General features: G+C 41.2%; 1 protein-coding gene across 2 annotated transcripts; it reads left to right on the top strand.

The window, feature by feature from the left end:
* Nucleotides 1-808: 808 nt before the first annotated feature.
* Nucleotides 809-18407, top strand: c2cd2l (c2cd2 like). Of its 2 annotated transcripts, none has more exons than XR_011037824.1 (15): nt 809-1059; nt 1293-1733; nt 11726-11821; nt 11959-12078; nt 12558-12668; nt 13296-13409; nt 13554-13653; nt 13734-13866; nt 14018-14082; nt 14328-14449; nt 14629-14800; nt 14891-14983; nt 15268-15401; nt 15883-16113; nt 16717-16852. XR_011037824.1 is itself a non-coding variant. In XM_068331124.1 (15 exons), exons 2-15 carry the CDS (start codon nt 1365-1367, stop codon nt 16962-16964), a joined length of 2091 nt encoding a protein of 696 aa, XP_068187225.1. In that variant the 5' UTR covers nt 809-1059; nt 1293-1364; the 3' UTR covers nt 16965-18407. The 2 variants fall into 2 exon arrangements, 1 of the variants encoding a protein (XP_068187225.1); XM_068331124.1 differs by having other exon boundaries at nt 15900-16113; nt 16717-18407.
* Nucleotides 18408-19104: the final 697 nt, after the last annotated feature.

The raw sequence follows: 19104 nt of genomic DNA, 5'->3' as shown, positions 1-19104 counted from the left end.
GGAACATATTTACATTTCTTTGGACATAAAAGTCACTGGCAGTTTATTGCCACTCAGATGACACGGAAGTGACATCTTCTTCTATGGTTTATGTTGAGTAGTACAATGAGATTCTGTCACCTGCTGTTAAAAACTGTTTTCTTGTATGCAGGATTTATTTAAAATGTAACTTTCATTTCTGGCCAAAATGTTGTGCTCATTTTATGTAATAATGCAGGTGTTTTTGTAACTGAGTAGCAAACAGTCATTAAATCAAAATCAGAGTCCATTACCAAACACAAGCAAGTGATTCAGTGTTTTAGTGAGCAACAATGTACTGTATAATGTAATAGAAAAACAAACAAACCATTACCTCAAATCGAAGATCGAACTCAAAATTCTGGGAATAAATTCACAATTTTGAATTAACATCAGAACTAATTTATTTTTCTTGACTTCAAGAAACAAATCAGACTTTCTCAGACACACCGTCTGATGAGCGTTCCGTTTCATTTCGTGTGCCAACCCTGTGGAACAAGTTACATATTGATATTTGCAGAAATGTTCGATAAATGTATTTAAGGCAAAGCTAAAGACTCACTTATTCACTGCTGCTGTGCGAAAAATTTCATCGGTCTATTCATCAGTGTATGCACTAATAACTTTTATTGTATTATTAATGAGATGTACAGTATTTAATTAGTATATTATCATTATTATTCTGAGGAAAAATTCGGACTGCTAGTTCAGATTTTATTTTGAAGGCCTTCAGTTGACTTCCGGTCGCCTTTGCGGCCCTCCTCTTCAGTGCTCTCTGTAGGCCACAGCTGCTGCCTGTCAAAACAGCTGCGCAGAGAGGTAACAGAGGAGGCGAGCCTCCACCAGCGAACGCACTGAAAGACAGCGGAACGTTGCCTCTATTTCCTCCCGTGACATCAGAGCCACACCGGTCCAGACGGAGATGGAACCAGCGCACTTGTGTTTAGCAGCGCTGCACATCGCCACGGAACCAGGTTCACGTAACCGATGCGTTGCCTTGGATTACCTGAAGCCTGCAGCCCGGACCGCTTAGATTGAACGGTGGGTTAGGAACGTTGAGTTTGATCTGGAAAAACCGCGTTGCAAGATCCTCTTGAAAATATTCCCGTTATCCATCATCAGATATATACGCAATATTAACGCAGTTTCATTGAATTAGCTTCACGCACGTGATATCATTTAAAACTATTAATGCTAATGCGTTGGAATCATAGCCACCGCAACTTTTCAGCACGCGTTGAATCACGACTGATGCCGTCTGCTGTCACTCACAGGCTGGAAGGCGCTCATCTACCCCGACTGTCAGTCCTAAGATTCCCACCTGGTGGTATGAGAGTCTCCAGGAGATGGTGATGGAGCTCCCGGAGTTGAGCTGGCTCTGTCTGTTGGGTCTCTTCATGGCCTCTCTGCTCATCGTACTAGGATGGCTGTTCCAATACTTTCTGAACCTGCTAAGAATGTGGAGAGCCAGGAGGATAACCAAGCAGGACGGACACCCAGCCTGTCTGCACCCCTCCCTCACACAGCCCCACCACAGTCTACCCCAGGGGGTGTGGGGATACCTGATGAAACTCCGTTCTAGCTGGGATGAAGGACCTGCATCTGAGTCAGGAGTAAAAGGCTTGTTGGCCTCCCTGTTCTCCTTCAAGTCCATCAGAGACCACTGGCAGAGAACCTGGGTCAAAGCTCTGAATGAGCAAGCCTGCAAACATGGGGTAAGAGAAGGTGTTTCTTAAACTTAAACATAACATTGAATATAGGAGAACCCGAGTACACATGGTAACAGAGTGTGGAGGAGTATGTGTAAGGTGATTCCACTGAGCATAGAAATAAGCAGGGGCTGATGTCATTTGTGTGCCTGTGTGCACTGGCAGTGAGTGTGTAGGCAGAGAGGTGGAGGTGTGGGAGTTGGAGTGTCTAATCCTAAAAAGATGGGGCACAAAGAATTGCATAACTGCTCTCAATCAATGTGCAGAAGAGCTCACAGGCAAAACCAGTCTGCTTAGCTACAGTATGAACACCCACACCTCATAAAAATAGTCTGATACCCCTGCCTGTGGGGGGGAATGGATGTGTCAATCACAGTGGGAGGAGGACAGAGAGGAATGGTTGCGGTTTGCAGCTCAAAACCTGAAGCAGATTTGATTTGATTGTACAGAAATATTTACATTGGATTCTGTTGGCACCTGTTAAAGGGTTGTCAAAAGTTTCTAAAGGTCTGCTTCCTTTTTTAAACCATTTGTTTGATCTGTGTGAATCAAAGTGTGTCATAGTCAGATGTTTCATGTGAGGACGGGAGGAGAAGATGAATCCTCTACCCCCCACTTAGAAGCTGTGTGTGAATGAGAGATGAGTTGGCGGAGAGTTTAAAAGGGTCAGATCAATCCATGGAGCGAACGTGTAGAATTAACAACACTAGATTATGATTCACAAAGAGTCACCACGCCACGGCTCGCTGAAAAACTTTCTATGAAATGGTCAAGTTAACAGTTAGGAGGCAAATAGCACTACAAGTTCAGAGGCTGTGAAGGCAACATCTACTGACAGCAGGCTGGAGTGAAGCTAAAATGTGATTCTCATCAGGAGGACGGTTGTGAGGGCAAAGATATTCATGTCATTGTGCTTTAATATTTAAACAACTTTACTTTCCAAATGAATGATTCATAGAGAATCGTAAAGTATGTTTGAGTTCTTCATAATGTCAAACATACTGTATCAGTGGGAAGCATTGGCTTTTGGGAGGTTGCTGATAATATTTGCATGACCTTTGGACAGAGACTGACTTACTGTCTCTATAGGCTTCCAGTATTAGAAACTGGTGGATTCATACCAAATTGCAAACATATAAAGATAACTGCGTCTTAAATATTCCTGATTGTTTCCATCAAGATCCACACGTCATTCCATTAGACATCAAGGAATCTGTCGCAAAATCTCACAATGTTAAAGAAAGTGGGGGAAAAGAAATCCAAGATCCCCGCCAGGATTGAATGTTGTCTTTTCTGGCCTAGCGTCCCTCTGAGAGTCATGGAAATCTATTTAAAAATGTTAATTTTTGCATAATCCCGCTGACAAAACAACAAACAGACATTGGTGTAAACAAGACGTCCTTTTCTGAATGGTCCCTTCTGAGCCTCTGCAATGAATAGATAGTTTTTAACATGTTTCTAAACTGTCAGCAGATCAATGATTTGTACGGATACATGACTTTATAAGGTATGTCTGCGATATATGATATAGTAATATATAAGTAACTAGCGGGAACCCGCGGAAATTCCACGATAAAATAATAATATCAGACTTCATAACAAACATATGAAAACTAATGTATTGATATTATAAACCAAGGGCACCCAACATAGTCAATAATCAATGTGGTGATGTAACGAGTTTGTGTTGGCAAATCATGGATTGCGCTGGGCGGCCATTGCAAGCCGTAGATGAATGTTAGCAGGCTAACTGGAGATAGAAAGCTAATTTATCGTGAGATTGGGAAAGGAGCTAATGTTAAAGGAAAAGGCACCTGTCAAAAGAGCAAGTGGAAAATAAATTTTAGAGAAGTGATAGTTCTGTTAGTTGACTACATGAGAAGAACTGTATGTAGTTACTTTAAGACCGTTTTTTTTAGATGCCCGAGGATCATTTTGGATACTACATCGATTGCCCCATTCCAAAAGGAAACCATAGCTGGACAGACTGTTCGTGCTAGCCCGCTAGTTTCACTCAGAATTTGTTGTCGTTTTCTGTGTCGTTCTTGCTGTTTGGACTTTCTTCTCAAAAACATGAAAATTGTGGGAACAGTTATGACACTCTAAAATTATGTTAACTGGGAAGTCCATGTATAGTTATTTCTTCTCATAACATAGCAGATGCCTTACGCCATATTGTTCACGTGATTCCTTCTGACAGATGCGCCGTGATTGGTTGGGCGCTTGATTGACAGGTAGTGGGTGGAGTTGGTGACAGCGTGACAGCCTGAGACTTTCAAGTGAGCTTATTCAAATGTGAAGGTGGGGATATTTATTAATATAATATTAATTAATATAATATTAATCTAATATGTGCATTTGAAGCCTTCAAGGCTTCATAAGTGCAGACTTGAGCTCTGAAGGCTTTGTGTTCATGTTGCTTCGTGTGAATCTTTGCTAGTCTAGGGTTCTGTTTGTTTTCTCTCTTCTTATGCTGCCTGCTCAGCTTATCTCTCTCCAGCAAAGTGTTTATGGTTTAGCCTGAGAGGTCAGAGCGGAATGATTCCGTGTCTCCTTCATGTGCAGTAATAGATTTGTCTTTGCCAGTTTTGATATGTACAGCGGCCTGATTAGATAATCCATTGTGACCTTTGCTGCTCTGTTACCAAAAAGCCCCAGAAGGTTGAAATGAGCCTGAGGGGAACTTTGTTTGGAGTTACTTCATTTAAGTACAGTGCTTTTTTTATAATTGGTATAAATAGGCTCTTTCAGTTGGTTGTTTTGCGTGCGCAGTAGGAGTCTCGTACTTTGATGGTTCCCTTTAGCTCTGATCTATAGCGACTGCATTACTTTTAGGTTTCTGAAATGCTTTCCAAGACCCAGTAAATTAACAGTTCATATGATGTTTATTGTGAGATGATTATCCAGATGGGGTAAATGCATGAGGACACAGAGACCAGCTGTCCATGTCTCTGTGCCCGTGTGGTGTTTGGTTTGTGAAGTGAGAGTGTGAGCCAAAGCTTCCTGAGCTCGTGCTTCACAACCAACCACCCGCTCATCATGATGTCTACGTGCAGAGCAATCTGTCATTCTGATGCGTCTGAGGGCCTTGAAAACCGCTGACGAGTGCGACACCTTTCTACTGAAGTGACCACCTCAGTCAACTTAACGTCAGTGTTTGAAGAATAACATCAATAATGTAGTTAAAAAATATTCCTTGTTTAGCCCAACTCATTGCCTTATTCTAAGAGTGACTAAATAATAATAATAATAATAATAATAACAAGAAGAAGAAGTACACTTTATTAATCCCCGCAGGGAAATTACATAGTCACTCAGGTATTTTTACATGTTCTTTGTGTTAGTTTATGACAATCAGTGTATACACAGGCCCCGTGAAACACAGCACACAGGGGGGCCTGTAAGCATGCAGTTAGCAGTTGGTACACACATCAAACAACACATCGGGAGGCAGAGTGATGGGCAGCGTGTAGCATTTAAGTACACATACATATGTGTATGTGTGTACATACATATGTATATGTGTATGTATGTGTATGTGTACATTAAGTACACATACACATACATATGTGTATATTAACAAATTAACAATATCAAATTGGGCTTTCTCAGAAGATGTGGTTCGGCTCTAGGAGGGGAGAGACTGAGGTTTGAATTTGGTACCAGACATTTAAAAACATTATACAACACAAAGAATGGCTATTCTCACAAAGGAAAAAACAAATGACATATCTAACTTAAATTAGCTTCAAGGAAAACAAAAAAATCAATGCCGTCAAATGCAGACATTCAATAAATACATTCAATTTTAAAGTCCAATGAGCCCACTTAATTTGGTTTCAGTCCATGTGCGCATTGCGCACGACAAAAGTTCGGGTTGTCCACAACACGGGGTTGTACCAGCGTTGACTTGAGCAGAATTTCCGGAGGGATAATGTGCAAAGTGCGGGAAGGGAATGTGTGAATGTGAGTGTGTGGGACAGAACGCAAAATTCAGTTCACAAGGATTTTTTTTCCAAGTTCTTTTCGTTCCTTAGCTCGCCATCCAAACCTGGCCGGTTCCGCCGTTTCACGAACGTAATCGCGCTGTAGTTGGCTCTCACAAGTGGACATAAATCAATAACGTTTCAAGTGTTGTCAGTGAAATCCTGGGACGCCGTTTTATAGGCACCGATAGGCTGCGTGGGGTCATGTGACGCCCCGACGGTTGCTAGGAGACGACTAGAAACGCCAAATGAAGTGTTTCTTCACCTGGGTTACAAGCGGCTTCAGGAACGCGCCCCAATTAAGCAGCTTGTAGGGGGGACGGCGCCTTGCTCAAGGGCGCCTCGCTCAAGGGTGACTCGGCAGTGGCTGGGAGGTGAGCCGACACCTCCCACCGTCAGCTCACACTCCCTCCAAGGATGTCGTGGCGGGAGCGGGATTCGATCCGCCGATGGTTGGGGCGATCTGTCTACAGGACATCTGCTCAATTTATGAGCCACTGCCGCCCCTATAAGAAAAAAATAAAGAGAGATTACATGGCAAAAAAAAAAAAAGTTAATTTGCCAGCCCTGCCTGTCAGTCTTAGCCATAAGTGACTGAATAACAATAAAATAATAACAAAAGCCGTAGCAACAATAATTGTAATAGCAATAGTAATAATAAATATGATTGTTATTGTTGTTGGCTAAGATTGGCCAATGATGTCATCTAGAATGCCTGATTACTGTTGTTATTGCTGTTAGTTATTTTATTTTGATTAAAAGGGGCCTCCTTCAACATCTGTCCTAAGCTCCTTCTCATGTTCTATCAGTCCGTAGTCTCCAGTGTGCTGTCATACGCCATTGTGTGTTGGGGTGGGGGGGCCAGGAAAAGACATATGGACCGTCTGAACAGACTCATCCGCAGAGCGGGCTCAGTGGTCAGGCTGAGCCTGGACTCTGTGGAGACGCTTCTGGAGAGCAGGACCATGTCTAAAGTTAAGGCTATCATGAACAACACCAGCCACCCCCTGCACACCACCTTCTCCCAGCAGAGGAGCACCTTCAGCCACACACTGCTGTCACACAGCGCCTCCACAGAGAGGCTGAGGGCCTCCTTCGTGCCCCGTGCCATCAGGGGGTACAATGACTCTCTCAGGAGGAGTGGGGGGAGGTGGCGAGGTCAGCACGCGGTTAAATGGATTTAGTTTAATTTAATTTTATACTGTTTATATTTTAACTTTTTCAGTATATGTACTGTTAATGCTACATGTGTCTGTTAGTGTAGTGTATGTCTTGTGGTATGTCCTGTTTTGTTTGTGTTTTTTCCTGGTGTTTGGCTGAGCAGTGGATATGTGCAATTTCCTCTGAGATTATTAAACTATCTATCTATCTATCTATCTATCTATCTATCTATCTATCTATCTATCTATCTATCTATCTATCTATCTATCTATCTATCTATCTATCTATCTATCTATCTATCTATCTATCTATCTATCTATCTATCTATCTATAAGAATAATGTGGTTGGCAAATTACATCATCATCTAGGAGTGATTGAAGACACTGTTCACATGTCATTTAACCTGGTCACCATGTAGTCCTATTTTCTCAAATTTAAAATGGAGTACTTAGAACTCTATAATAATAATAATAAATAATAATAATTATATTGTTATTATTGTAATAACAGCTGTGTAATCTTAATGATTGCAGTGTTTAGGCTTATTGTTGTGACTCAGCATTTCATTTCCTTAAGCCCCAGGCTGGAAAACCTGCTGTGGGGCCTTGAAGAAAGTATTAAGTGGCTACAAACAACTCACATCTCATTCTTTGCCTCTCACATACAGCAAAGCTCCTGCCACCTGCCAGGCATGTTGCTGTGGCCACTTCGTAAACAGACACTCCAGCAACCGTCCACACTATGGTCACCAAGACTCACGTTCTCTTTCAACTTGCATGTCATTAATTATGTTTCAACATCAGACAAAACACGAGTTCCCTGGAGGAACACGGTGTGATAAAGATACGGCTCCAGTGTCATCATGTGGGGATTAGAGCTAATGCTTGATAGCATTAGCCTGAGTACTTCTGTGGCATTTAAGATTAATGCTGAAAGAAGTCTGTAAACATATACATCGTGAAATCAGTGTAAATGCAGTGGGAATTATTAGATTGACGGGACACTAATTAGCAACTGCATAATAAACTTGCAGTAACTTTCTAAATAAAAAATGAGAAGCCTTCCCTCACTGTAGACTAAAATATCAGCATGTTCTGCTCTCCTTTGCCCTTTGTGGCATTAAGCATTTATCTCCTTCGATTTTGAGCTGTTGGTCAGATCAGAGACCATCCATGAATATTTGTTTCTTTTTATCACAGAAACTTTAGTTGCTCTATTATTGTCATGTTGAATAAAACCCCTCTGCAAAAACTGGCCCTGGACAAAGACTTGAATTTATAAGACCTTCCAGTTCAGCAGCTAAATAGAGAGATTAATTATTATTCTAAAGAAATCATTATCACCATACACCATCATAAGTAACTATTTCCTTCTACATATTTAAATATTAGACCACCTAAGGACAGTTTCATAATTGTGGATTTTTTAAAAACTTTTCTATTTGATCTTTCAGATAATGTTTTTTTGATATATTACAGCATTGCAATACAAAGAAATATAATAATATATTATATAAATAAATGTATATGCGGTGATACAGAATATTGATAGTATATAAGACAATATGACAGCATTTCAATTTCACTTATTTTGGCCAACAGCTGAAACTATGTTCATGTCAGAAATCTGTCTCAAAGAGGAATTTTATTTTCTCGCCATTGTCTGATGTTCATTCACTGACAAAGTCATGAGGTTTTCATTTTGAAGTTAGCTGTTCACATGTTTAAAGTCTTTTTTGAATAACATTCATTGTAGAAATCTGTATCAGTGATGTATGGCAGCAGCTTTCAAATACTGATGCAGAACACTGCAAACAACACTGGCTTACAAATGATGCCGACTCACTATATTTGGGTCTTGTCAGAATGCGATGCCCTTGTAACAAGGGGAGACCCTGAGGGGAGAGACTGGGTTCTAAACCCAGAAGTTCAACATCCAAAAGAAGAACACTGAAAAATTCCTCCAGGAGGCTGATTCCTAGGTGGATGGGGATAACAGTGGACGACATCAAATAACACAAGCTTTTTGAGTGTGTACGCGTGAGTGTGTGTGTGTTTGTATATGTGTGTGTGTGAGGAGGTGTCAAAAGATGATAAATTAGGAGGGACAATTGCCACCCCAGGGTGAATAGAGTGCTTGAGAATTGGACATGTGTTGCAGCTGGATTCTTGTTGGTTCTTCAGATACTGGATGTGGAATCCTCCTCTCGTCTGGTGACGGTGGCTTATGACGTTGTAAAGAAACCCTCGACTCCCTGCCTTCCGTTGTGTGTAATCCAGGGATTTGGCCTGAGTCTTCACAACAGTCTTTGAAGCAATGTTTAGCTATATAAATACTGATTGATGTTAGTTTCTTCCAAGTAACCATTTGACTAGATTTACATGAACACCTCACAATTAATAATTCAGCCATATACGTCAAAAGGTTCAAGCAGACATTGTTATAGACATGAAACTGTTAACCAGCATCTTCTTTGGGGCAGTAATCCCTTGGTGCAGCTTTTTTAAAGACTGCGAAAATATCTGTCTGCTGAAATATTATTGCAGAGGCCTCTGGATAAAAGCTGCCATTGGCAGGCGGACCTGTAATGGGGCCATTCAGACGTCTCTGGCTGGATCAGACTGTGGAGAGCGGGACTAAACTGCAGATCATAGTAGCATCCAGAGAATATGCATCTGCAGCTGACACACGATGCCAAGTTATCATCACCACTTTCACTGGGCGGAATAGGAGGAAGAAAAGAGTGCACAAGTGTGCATCTGCAGGGAAGGAAGCTCCCTGTCCATTCAAGATGTGTAATTTTAAGACGCTAGTGATTATCTGGAGGCAACAGTTTGCTTCTCTCTCTGACTGTGAGTTGCTGGTAGATGATTAATGCTATGTGATTATGCTCAAATAGATTTCCACTTAACAACAGGGGATGTTAAGCACTCAGTGCTCATTTGCTGTAATTGTGCAAGAAATTAAGCTCAATCACAGAAGTTGATGAAATTCAAATTCTCCGGTCCATTTCAGTCACTTAAACAGCTGAAAAATGTAAATTGATTTCACATTCTCTCTCTCTGGCTGGGATTTATCTATGAGGCAGCACCCAATGAGATTTTAAGTATTTTTAAATCTGCAGAACTGTTTTTGTAGGCCAAACCTCAGACACACGCAACTGAAGGAAAAGGCATAAAGAGGATTGAGTATTTCTGGTTGGCCCACATGCTTTTAGAGGCATCCAGCCAGCCAGACCCAAAGGGGGCGATGCTGACAAACCTAAAGTGACATCATGCATGTCCGCAGGATCTGTCTCTCTCCAGACATAACCAAACACACACACACACACACACACACACACGCACAGCGGTGATTCACAAGGACAAATGCGTGGTTAAGCTCAGAGCTTTGCCCTCTCCATGACAAAATGAACTCTGTAGCTCCTGCCAGGAGGATAAGCAGCACTACTGAGCACTGGACTGGGACTCTAAGAGGCCAGCAGCTGAGAAATATCTATTAAACTCTGAAGGAATAGACACCATGAATGTATAAGCAGGCAGATGCCACTATTTCCTATTTCATTTGTCAAAAAAACTGGGTGATGGTTAAACCATTTAGGCCAAATCTCCAGGCAGGTACAATCCAGTTACAATCCTAGTTCACAGACTGGATATTTAGGGAGCATATAGAACTATTTGTATGTTAAATTGATTTCAGAGACGTCATTGATGTCTGACTACAGCGACACAACCCTTAAACAACACAGTCTGCAGTGTGTAATGAATGGGTTCACCTGACGCCCTCACATCTGAAATGCACTGCCTCATGTTTGTAGCCATAATGAATAGTCGGGCGATCACAGTTCCAGAAGCTCCAGTAAACACAGCCGGTTGTACTCTACAGTCACGTGATGGTGGTGTTGGTACAGGCAGCCTACGAAAGCTCGCAGCATTACACTTGGCTTCCAGCCCTCCTGGCAGAAACACTGACACACACAGACACACAGACACACAGACACACAGACACACAGACACACACACACACACACACACACACACACACACACACACACACACACACACACACACACACACACACACACACACACACACACACACACACTGCAAAGTTTCTTACATCATCCTTCCACCTCTGCCCAGCCTCCACTGTAGCAATGGATAGAGATTGGATTTGGACCCGAAGGAACATACAGTATACCCTGACACTAGGGGATTTTTTTTCTCTTGGCATCTTCCGAGTCAATTAATTCCGTCTACTGAAACACATCCTCTGGTACGCTCATGCTACGATAGCAGGCCGCTGGTGTTGCAACAATTCTGGAGTCTCTTATCTTACAACTGAGATAAATTCTACTGTTAAGGGCATCCTGCATGTCTAACACTCAAACAGTAAATCATGGCGCAGTCATGACTAAGCATTAGCGGAAGCTAATGGAGGTTGAGGTATGGCGATGCACCACTTTTGCATTAGTAGAGAAGCTCATGTTAAGTTGACCATACTCCTTTCTATCCTCTGGTCAGACATATGTTATCACTTTGTTGCCAGTATCTTCAGGTGCCACACGAATGCACTGAGCTGCCTGGATGCATCCTCAGTAGCATATTAACAGCCTTTCCTGCATAAGTCTGAAGGGCATCACCGTGTAATGATTAACCTTTTACATGAGCAAATATTGGGGTACATGTCTGATTCTGCAAAGTTTTCAGTACAAGGTAATGTTGTTTTTAGTTTTGTTGTTTTAATGTGGTTTGACTAAACATGCTTGAAATTCATGAAACTCTAAATAATGATTCTTTCTCTTGTGTAATGTTTGGTATACGTTTGTTTTGTCCCACTGTTTCTTCAAGAGCTCCATCCAGATCACGTTTGAGAGCGGTCTCCAGATATCTGCAGCCTCTACATTAGATAGCGTGACCTGTACTGATGAATTGGCACACCGAATGGTGGGTAATCTTTGTTGTCCGTGTTCAATGCAACTGCGTTACATGCAAGGATTAACTTTAACAGCAGGCGCCTATCATCAATCACTTGTTCCCCACAATTCAGTCCTACCTTTTGTCAGCATTGTTTTATGTTACAGGTTCTACACTGTAAATGTTGGGTGGACAAGGTGACATTTCCTGTGACGGTCACACAGCAGTCACACGCTGCCGTCTCCATGGACACCTATCAGATCACTATAGCACAGATGGTGACAAAGGTACAGAGGAGAACATTTCAGAGCAGGCCACTTAAACAAATAAGAATGTCCGAGCATTGTTTGTATTGTTTATTCAAATGCATGAATTTGCACCAAGAATAACACGTCTTGTATTCACTATTATTGCCACAAAAATTTCACTAATGCAAGTATATCAAAATGAAGCTATTTCCTAACATCCCTGGTGCTTACCGCCTCAGTGATGTTTATTTATTTATATACATTTTCTCTCCTTTTTGTAAAAAGAATAATCATGTTGGAGGTGATTTCCCATCTGCTTTTCACTCCTCCCTCCTCACGTCATTAAAAACAGTTTCCTTCAGAATAGTTAATGGTGTTCTGTAATTTAAGATGCAAGAAATAAAAAGGGAGTAAATAGAATTAATATTCAACTGTTCTGATCCTGTGTAAAGACATGTCTGCCAGACTTCTTCCTGCTGTTATTTACCAACCATTGCGCCCTTCTCCTCCTCCTCCAGGTGGTTGTGTGTCTGGAGGAGGTGGAGGATGAGGGTCTGCTCATTTCTTGGATTCTTTCCAGGCAACCATCATTTAATCTGATCGTGTCTCCGTGCAAGATGCACAGACAGGTGAGGACGTCTGATGTTGATCCCTCTCGTATGTGTGTCTGTCTCGCATAACTCTCCACTCTGAGACTGTTTGGTTTGAAAGTTTGCATGTGTTCAAATACTGACTGACTTCATAAACCACGTCCCAGCCTCCTCAGACAGAGTGTGACTCTCCTTTGCTGCTCCTACCACTTGGATTTTTTTTCCCTCAGTCGATCAGCAAAATATTTTTCTGCCCTTTTGACGGGAAAAGATAGGAATAGAATTTCCATGTTAGTTCACTAACACAACACAATTGTATGCATCTGCATGTCATATACAGTAATTGCAAAAGAAAATAAAACTGCACTATTCGTGTTAATTATTTATTCATTATTTTAATATTTATTTATTTTTATGTATTCACTTTACAAACGTAAAATAAGTATATTTCTTCTCTCATGATCAAAAATATTATTTTGTATCAATTCCTGTCCAAAAATGAAATAACCTGTGTTTGAAGCCCATTCCTGTATGGGTAGAGGTAAAACAGGGACACCCTGTGTCCCAACTGAAAGCCCCACTCTGTGTCTAAAGGAAGTTTACCTGCCCAGCCACAACATGCTGGTTTACTATCAGAGCTTGACTGTTGGCTTGTTCTCCTCTGAGGGCTTTGAGGGTGAGGAAGACCTGGACATGATTAAAGGACTCCTAGAGGATACTCTGTTCAACACTCAGCCAGCCATGGTCGTCAACCTCAAGGCTTGTGTGTCCAGTTTTACAGTGAGAAATCAGTTACTAGCTTCGTATCAATTATCCTCACCGAAAGGAAGTGTTTTCTGAAAAAAACAAATGACTATGACTTATATGCTATGTCATAAATCCTGCATTAAATTGATGGAATCCTCTTTTTTTGCATGCTACCAGGCCTCTAGGGACCATTCATTGCTGAGATTAAACTCTGTAACCCAGAGTGTCTTGGTGAGACGACTACTGTTGCGGCAGCTCAGGGTGACCTTAAGTAGAGGTCAGATATTGTCCATCAGCGTCACATCCTTTCTGTGCAACCTCCTGCTGTCATCTCACAGCATTGCTGTTGGTTTGTAGGTCAGTGGTCTCGGTCAGGGGAGCTGTGTTGTGTCCTGAGCCTGGATCAGCCCTCCACAGAGAGGATGACCTGCTTCCTGTCAAAGCCGAGTAACGCCAACACCCCAATGGAATGGAGTGAAGACATTTCTTTGTAAGAGGACATCTGCATTATCAGAACTGCAGTTACTGCATCACTGTCATGTCATGTCGACATCGTTTAAGAGTCTGATCAATCCAAACCCACACAGTCATGCTGAAGCATACCCACTTACAGTATATCATACTTGTTGTCTGTGTCAAAGGGAGCTTGGCCCAGAAACCCAAGAGCTGAGAATTAGACTTCTGGAACGGAACGGCAAAAGGGAAGGTGAGTAGTTTCTCCTGGCTGCTGTTCACGAACCTGATCAGCAGGAATATTTTGATGGCTTTAGCGAAATCATCAATCCTTTTAATGCATTGTTGGCCATCTGACTTGAATGGCCCTTGCAGGCGTTTTTGAAATGTATAACCTGTCAGAAGTTTCTCCCATTGTGGCTTCAGAACTACATTTATAGAACAGTTGTTATGCCAGTAGTGCAAGCATGTGAAGACTTTTATCTTAAATCTGGATAGAATTCCTTCCTGGTCATGCTTTCATCGCCTTGGACCCCCAGTGCAAAGCTGCCTCAGGACAACATATCCTGTCAATAAGCCCTGGCCATGGCTTGGCACCAAACGCTACAGTCACAGCAGAGGTGGGATGGATGCTATGAAGTGTGTAGTTACATTATATTAGTTTATTATCTAACATCAAGCAAGCTGGACTTAAACATTCAGTACAAGCATAGCGTCAACTTTGTTAACAAAATCTCTATCCCTGCTACACGTATGGGAATCAAAAATTTTATCTATCTTTATATTTAAACTCCTCCAGGTGTTGATTGTACAAACAGAGGAGTCTCTCATTACCCACAATGCTTTTCCACTTCGTTCCTCACTCACCCCCACCAAGAAAGTCGACGTGGACAGAACCATCATGCCTGATGGAACCATCGTCACCACTGTCACCACCATCCAGTCTCGACTCAAAGTGGATCGCAGTCAAGGTAAATTCAGTCATGCATCATCATGTTTCTGATCAGGCCTGAAACAAGAGTGTTGACGTGACATTAACAGTGACGTAAATCCACCTTCAGGTGAATCCCCTTTGCGTTCGCCTTCCAAAGTGGAAGTGACTGAGAACAAACCAACCATCCTGTCCAACGGCAGTGGCAGCCCTAAATCCAACAGTGAGTCCAAGTCTGCCAGGACCGACTTACTTATTTTACATAACAAATGCAAAGTAAGGAAAGCAGCTAGCTGCTGGGTAACATGAGATGATAGGAATGCACTTTTTAGTATGCATCATGAGCCCTCTGCAGGTATACCTGTTCACAACCCTTCAGCTTTGTCAGGAGTGTGTTAAACTTGATTCCAGTAAAAACTTAGTAAGACGTTAAACTAATGTTTTTTTATTGTTTAGATGTCTATAGAGTGTCATGCTGAGCTAGTTATTTGTGCTTTTGTCATTCAGAGAGTAGCCGCCTCTCTAATGGCCTGGATCCTGTTGCAGAGACGGCCATTCGCCAGCTGACACAGTCCGCCTCCAAGGCAGCTCGGAAGACACCGACCAAAAGGAGCACACTGATCATCTCGGGTGTGTCAAAGGTCAGAGAACATAAACAATGCCAAATTTATTGGCATGTTGAATTTATGTGTTTGATGGGGAAAATAAATTGGAAGTGCAGAGTCACCTTCCAACGCCAGTATTTTTATTTAGATGTGTTTCCAGTATTTGTACAAGAACATGTCAGCTTTCTGTACCAAAAACCCCTGCTTTTAGGGACTCGGCTGTACAGTGACATGGATCCATGTGAAATGACTGACCTATATTTAGTCCTCAATCCCCCGATGGACATTATGTCAGACTGAGAGTTGTCTGGCCTAATTTTTGCCTGAAGGTCTTTATAAATTTATCCAGTACTTGAAATCTGACATGGAAATCTTTCAGATGTACGGGAATCAAGAATGATCGATCATAAAGTGCCTATTTTAATTATGTTACTGGGTTTTTTTTTTTATTCTTCTGTGTCTAATGTTTCCTCTTCATAAATTGTGGTAACATTTCTTGAAAAAAAAAATTATTCAGTATCTTGCACTCATCAGACTAAGCTCTCAGAAGATGACTGTGCGTTATCGAGTGGCTATGCTGCAGCTATGGACGCTGCCATGCATGGCAACAGTTACGGCATGGGGCATCGCCAGGACCCTGAAGAAACCACTCCCTCTGACATGTCGGAGCGTCCATCTGTGGATGATGTAGAATCAGATACTGGTTCCACTGGTGCCTTGGAAACCCGCAGCCTCAAGGATCATAAAGGTGACTCCGTGGTCAGAGTCCCCTGCTTCATTCTAGACGTAAACAAGTCTCTGATTACTTGAAGCCATTTCTAGTATCGTTGTAGCAAATACTAAATTCCCAAAGTTTCACCCCCAAACCTCCAAAGTAACATTACCAGAGACATGTGACCCCACCAGCCTCCAAATTAGTTGTAATGTGAGGGACACATGAACTAATAGCGCATCCAAACACAACACAATTTAATTTGCATGACTATAATAATGAACTGATACTTATCTTTTGAATAAGTATGGCTGAAATAGACTAAAAATATAAAATCATTTTTTCTTTTTAATTTTATTTCTGTAAAAAAATCCCCTAACCTAATAAAGAACATCTGGTGTGGACTGACTCTAAAGCACGCTACTGCCATCTAGAGGCCCCTTTGAGGCACATACCCATTAAACTGGAAGTTAATTTCCACCAAGTATAATTCGTTTTTCAAAAATATAAGAAGTGTCTCATGAAATGTTTAAGTCGGCTCATAAAATTTGTCTTTTAGGTTTTTAACAGCATAGTCAAAATATTGTAATTTTGACTTCCCAGTTAAATACCTTTATGTGTTCTGCCTTCCTCCAACAGTGGGCTTCCTACAAAGTGGCTCAAAGCTGTTCCGCAGAAGGCATCGAGAGAAGGAGTCCTGCCTTAGTCAGTCTCATGAGGACATCTCCAACATGGGCAATAACTCTGCTGCTGCTGCATCCAGCAGCCGCAAAAAGTCTGGCAGCTTTTCCCGACGTCTCATAAAGCGATTCTCTTTCCGCTCTTCAGGCAAATCAAAAGGCAAAATCACTGCTACCAATGGAGGAGCAAGCTCACTGGGTAACTGATTATTACTGTGAGGGAAGGACACAGGTCCCTCTGAAATCAGTGGGATTATTTTATGGTCTCTGTTAGTCCCAGATGAACAATTAAACCTTGAGGACACCAGTCTTTGACAGAGCAGCCCCTGGTGGGTTGTCACCTGTGCATCATGAAAGGAGGATACCTCTGGGAGGGCGTTTTCCTCTTGAGAGAAATTATTAAAACTTCAAAAAATAATTTATGTAGATCACATCACTGAACATATTATTCTAAAATAAAATTCTGTCAGAGAGTAATCTGCTGCTTGGTGAGGAGTAGGTGAAATGTATTATAAAATGTCTCTTGTCCTGTTTTATATTACAGGATTTTTATAATGATCGAAAATGCCAGTATGATGCTATTGGTTGCACTTTCAATTTTCTTTTTTGTCCCTGGATGTGTATATGTAAATTATCATGTGGTTCTCATGAAAAAAGTGCTATTTTACACTGTAAAATAGACATTGCTGTGTTCCCCCATGAAGATGTAATTTTAAACAGGTAGTTGAAGTTAACAGGAAGCAGTCTTAACCTAATGTTGTTCAATATTATAACCTAAATATGATAATATATTTATTGTACTTTTTTTTTATCAAGGTACTTTCTGTGGGTTATCATAATGCATTGCATTGATTTGTGAACTACATTCATTCATCCAGCTCTCTAATAGACTCTTCAAGAACGTCAATTGTAAGTTATAACATACTTCTGTTTGAGTCATTATAAGTCCAGTTTGTGCTCATATGGACTTTTCTGATTATTATTGCAATAACTATTATTACCGTGCATACATCACATATTTCACATTGGTTGCCAGTAAAAACATTTGCTGGAACTACTAATATTTGTTAACTTATAATCGGAGAAAAAATTACAGTCTGTGCTGTGTATTTATAGCATAAAAATTTTACTGTATTTCAGAATTGCCCCATATGATTTGCATTGCATTTACATTTGCAGTTTTGATTTTCAAAAACAATTCAAATTTGCAGTGTGCAGTGTGATCCTCTCTGACATTGCAAGCAATAGGTGACAGTATCATGTAGAAGTGCACATATTAAGTTAAATTACTCCTAGCAACAAGATTTATATGCTTTTGAACATTATTTCTGAGAAAATTTTATAACTTGACTTATTTTTAATTTAAATTGATTAAATTTATAGGTTTATTGGCATCAATAAAAATATGACGACTAAAGGATGCCACATAGATGAAGCAAAAACTATCAGGACTACTTATTTCTTTACATATTAAAAATCAAGTCAAAAATACTAAAGATGTTATAAAGAGCAACTTCCTTGTCTAAAGGCACAGTGTATACAGCTGGATTTAGAAACGGCTCAGCAGCTGCAATATTTAAGATGTGTATGATTACTGTTGTATTTAAAGTGTTTAATTTATTGCAAATAAATTATTTTTGAAGCATTGAACCCGTTCCCGTCTTTGGAGTAGTTTTACAGATTTATAATACAAAACAACTCAGGTTAAAATGAGTCAGCACTGTCACACAGTATTTTCACGGACCGGCCTGCATTTACTCTTCTTTTCCTTTCGGCTTTTCCTTCAATGGTCACCACAGCAAAGAAATTGCCTCCATCTAACCCTGTCTTCTGCGTCCTCTTCCTCTTCTCTCACACCAACTACCTTCATGTCCTCTTTCACTACATCCATAAACCTCCTCTTTGGTCTTCCTCTAGGCCTCCTGCCTGGCAGCTCAAAACTCAGCATCCTTCTACCAATATATTCACTCTGTCTCCTCTGGACATGTCCAAACCATCTCAGTCTGGCCTCTCTGACTTGATTTCCAAAACCTCTAACATGTGCTGTCCCTCTGATGTACTCATTCCTGATCCTATCCATCCTGGTCACTCCCAGAGAGAACCTCAGCATCTTCATCTCTGCTACCTCCAGCTCTGTCTCCTGTCTTTTCCTCAGTGACACTGTCTCTAGACCAAACAACATCGCTGGTCTCACCACAGTTTCGTACACCTTTCATTTTAGCTGAAACTCTTCTATCACACATCACACCTGACACTTTGCTCGATCCGTTCCATCCTGCCTCTTGGCATTCCTCTTCTCTCTCTTCCTACAAACACACTTTCCTCTCCTTCTCCGACCAACAGTAGT

This window comes from Antennarius striatus, chromosome 13 (assembly GCF_040054535.1).
Source record: "Antennarius striatus isolate MH-2024 chromosome 13, ASM4005453v1, whole genome shotgun sequence".
NCBI classification, from domain to species: Eukaryota; Metazoa; Chordata; class Actinopteri; order Lophiiformes; family Antennariidae; genus Antennarius; species Antennarius striatus.
This window is presented reverse-complemented; position numbering and strand designations above follow the sequence as displayed.